Below are 3771 nucleotides of genomic sequence, written 5' to 3' on the forward strand. Positions count from 1 at the left end.
CCGACCTTGGCCTCGCGCATCGTCTTGGTCCCCTCCCTCAACGACGTCTTCCACGACCACGTCTTCCCCCAGGCAAGTCGCGCCGCCCGTCGTCCGCGCCGGGATGGATCCATGCCTCCCCTTTGAACCCCCTCCCCTCTCACCGCCGGCTCGTCTCCCTCCCCACTTCCCTTCAGCCCCCCCTGGCCGACCGCATTCCCGGCGGTGTCCCCTCCCCATGGTTTGAGGAGGAGCGGTTGGGAGACTTGGGCCTCCCATTTGCAAGCGGTACGTGCGTAGTCGTGCCAAACAAAGGAAAAATGGCAGAGCACGGATTGAGGAACGAGTTGGGCGCCATGACCGAAGGCTTTTCTGTTCCTCGCTCTTTCAACTCGCATGCATGCACCGGACACCTTCTTTCTCTCTGATCCCGCTTCTTTCCACTCCATGACCTTACCGTTGGTCGACAGAAAAAGACGGAGCGGACAAGCGGCTGTACTGCCTGAGTAATCCCTCTTTCTTTACTGTCAACGAGGTGGCTGTGGGCGTCACTACCAACGACATCCTCTGTCACCTCTCCGGCGATGAGGTAAGGCCTCGGCCGAATGAGAGTGCGTCAGCTCCTGCAAGAGTCGCCTGTCGTCTTCTCACATGTTGGCTCGCTTTCATCCGGTCTAGGTCTCATACAATCCCGGGAACCGCCTGGCGCGTCTGGCGGCCCATCTCTTGCAGCAACAGAGTTTCTTCCCCCTTTTCCCGCCACCGGCAGATGGGCAAGCGCAGGTATGTTCTCTGCTGGCCGTTCCTTCACGGAGGATGCCCGCCACGCTCAAAGCCCTCTCTCCTTCCAGGCATCTCTCCTCTCTCCTTGCTTGCCAAGCGATGTCACGATTCAAGTCTCATCACTCATCCATCCTTTCTATCCTTGAACCATAGCTGGATCTTCGTCATGCCGATCACTGGCGCATGCCCATCACGCCTGATGGTACGTTATTCGATCTTTCCTCTCCTTTCCATTTCATGACCCTTCATAACGCACAACAACCCGTGAAAAGGGTTCATTTCCTTTTGACGCGGCCGACGATAAGCGGCATTTCACGACGATAACTCATCGTTCGACTGATTTTCCTAAACTGCCCTTTCCGCAGTCCTCCTCCTCCCTTCTAAGCTCACTCCTTTCGTGAAGGACGTGGGGGGCGCCCTTTGCATCAATCCCGGCACCCTTACCAAGGGCGGTGGAGGTGGCACCTACGCGATGCTCCATATTCACCCCTTGCCAGCTGAGCGTCTGGAGAGAATGTCTCCTGAGACTGAGGTACGCTACTCGTATCTACAACGATGTTTGGAATACCGCAGTGAAATCCTGTTTGGAAGACTCTTGGACACGTGCTCCCCGCGCTCAGTTTTTCCTGTTGAACTCATCACACGCAGGTACAGCATGAGGTAGCGAGGCGAACGCACGCAGAAATTGTCCGCATCTAAAGTTGCCGAGGATCGTGATAAAATGACTGATCACAAGACTACAGCCATACAACCATCATCATGAGAAGACATGGACTTGGTAGGGACGAAGCTTTAGCGTACAAATTGAAACGCGCATTTTCTTCGAAGATTAAAAAGAACCAGAAGCTCAAATGCTAGTTCAAAAAAAGTACTAATAAGGGAAACGAATATATGTGAGATGAAGAAAAGGATGGAAATAGCAGGGCATAAATTTTGCTGGTGCTTTTTGTTTGATAACATTTCTTTTGGTAGCTTGCCAAATCGCGCTTTCTCACATCTTGAAAGCGAGTTGGTTGGTCAGTACAGACAAAAGAGACCTGTAAAGCGCATGGAAATTAACAAGAATACACCAAGCTGTGCGGACCGTTCACAAGGGTCATGAAGCTTTGTGCCATTGAATGGATCTACTTTTCGATAATTACAGTCAGCATTCCTCGCGACTATCTACCTATCTTGACCTATTACTTGCCTTACTGCGTATTTTGAGACGACATAATTATTTTAATAGCGGTACGAGCACGAGTTTCAATATACACACAATCTCACTTTAGTGCTTCGGCAATTTTCGCGTTCCATTTATTTTTTAACCTTTTAAGCTAGAAGTCCAGTAATGTCCTTCTCCTTCAGAACCTCAACTGCGAGAGGCCGCCAGGCTTTGGCGATGGATATGGGATAATCTAAGAAGGTACCAAGCCCTCGCATAAACACAGCGACTCGAGCTGTGAAGATCATAGAGTGAGGGGAAGGTTAAGCTTCAAGAAGTACTTGCGCGGAGTACACAGCAGTCCTTCATCCTCCTGGAAAGCACGTACCGCACATGACAAAGTCCTCTGGCATGGCTAGAAAAGGATCTTTCTTCTGCAGGTTCTCGAAATACACCTAACGAAGGAAATACCGACGGAAATCTAGATCACCGCTCTAGCTCTATCCATGCGCATGACTTGTCCAACGATGCACGCCAGCCATCCCTGCCGGCTGTCGTTTTTTCAAACTCGACTTACCTGAAGATTCACTCCTTTGCCGATAAATTCGCTGTCATCCCTGTCGAAGTAGAGCGTAGCGACTGCGTTGATAACGTCTGCATCCATGCGCTTGGAGCGGAACCCCATCTTTACGAATAGGTCTATCACCTCCTACGGGAGAAGAGGGAGGAACGGAGCGGGTTTTAATTTGTGAGAAAGTTCCGCCAAAAGTGACGGAGGAGGTCGCCAAAGATAAGCAATTTCCTGCGACGGGTACCTCTTTCTTTCCATCTGCCAAGGCGATGATCATGCGAGCCATGCTTTTCCGTTGCGCCTGCTTCAAACTCTTGATCTGTCCGTAGTCAATCAGTCCGATCCGGCCACTGGGCATCAGGAGGATATTTCCCTGCAAAAGGACGCAGATGAGGGGAAAAGCTTTGGCAAGTCGTTGTTGAACAGACCTAGAAGGTGCTACGCAAGGCGCATGAACTCACTGATTGTCCCTCCTTCCTTCCCTCCCTCCGTACCGGGTGGGGATCGCCGTTGAAGACACCCATCTTCAAGATCTGATGACCGTGAACTCTTACCACCGTGTCCACCAAATATCGAGCATACCTGTGAGGGAGAAGAGGACCAAGACCCCATCACGTGGGGCGACATCATGCTTACGCAAGAGCCAACGTGTAGCCCTAATAGTCGCTGCCCAGGACCAAAGCCGTCCTCGTTCATCCGCCCTTTTCAACCCTAATTCTAACCCTAACCCTAACCCTAACCCTAACCCTTTTCCCACTCGCCCCGCACCGCTTGTTGTAGTAAGCGCCCAGCGTGCGGGCCCAGAATCCCGCTTTCTGCTGGGGAGCTCCTGAGGGCCTGGCGGATCGAGAAGGTGAACCGAGTCGACACGGCGTGGTGAGCCACCCCTCTTGGAAATTCTTAGGGAGCAATCAAGCCTCAGCCGACCATCCAGCACTCGTTCCCTCCCTTTTGCCCTCCCTATACATACCTGCTGCGGACCATGTCGGTGAGTTTGACTCCGGGGATGTATTCCATCACAAGCACCTCCTTCGTACAGAGGTCAAGGAGAGGGCGAGGTACGGTGACAGCCTTGTCAAAGCCCGCCTGCGGACAGGAAAGGCAAGTCGGATGGGTAGGACAGAGCCGGTGAGATAGAGCCGCGAATGAATCCAGCTATGCGAACTCGAGCAATTACACTTTCCCATAACCTTAAACCTCTTCCAGTGGTCGATTCCCTATCTACAATGGTCCTCCCTACCCCACTTTCTCCCTCCCTCCCTCCCTCCTCTTCTCCCTTTCTCCCTCCCTCCCT

General features: G+C 52.4%; 1 protein-coding gene across 1 annotated transcript; it reads left to right on the top strand.

Moving 5' to 3' along the window:
* Positions 1-74: 74 nt before the first annotated feature.
* On the top strand, positions 75-1421 carry POLA2 (DNA polymerase alpha subunit B; the record flags this gene model as incomplete). The annotated part of the gene is made up of 6 exons (XM_005855507.1): positions 75-267; positions 450-568; positions 658-762; positions 916-964; positions 1128-1294; positions 1383-1421. Coding segments are annotated over 6 exons (672 nt in total), but the record flags the coding sequence as incomplete, so codon positions are not given.
* Between the last annotated feature and the right edge of the window lie 2350 nt (positions 1422-3771).

This window comes from Nannochloropsis gaditana (assembly GCF_000240725.1).
Source record: "Nannochloropsis gaditana CCMP526 unplaced genomic scaffold scaffold176, whole genome shotgun sequence".
Classification (NCBI taxonomy): domain Eukaryota; class Eustigmatophyceae; order Eustigmatales; family Monodopsidaceae; genus Microchloropsis; species Microchloropsis gaditana.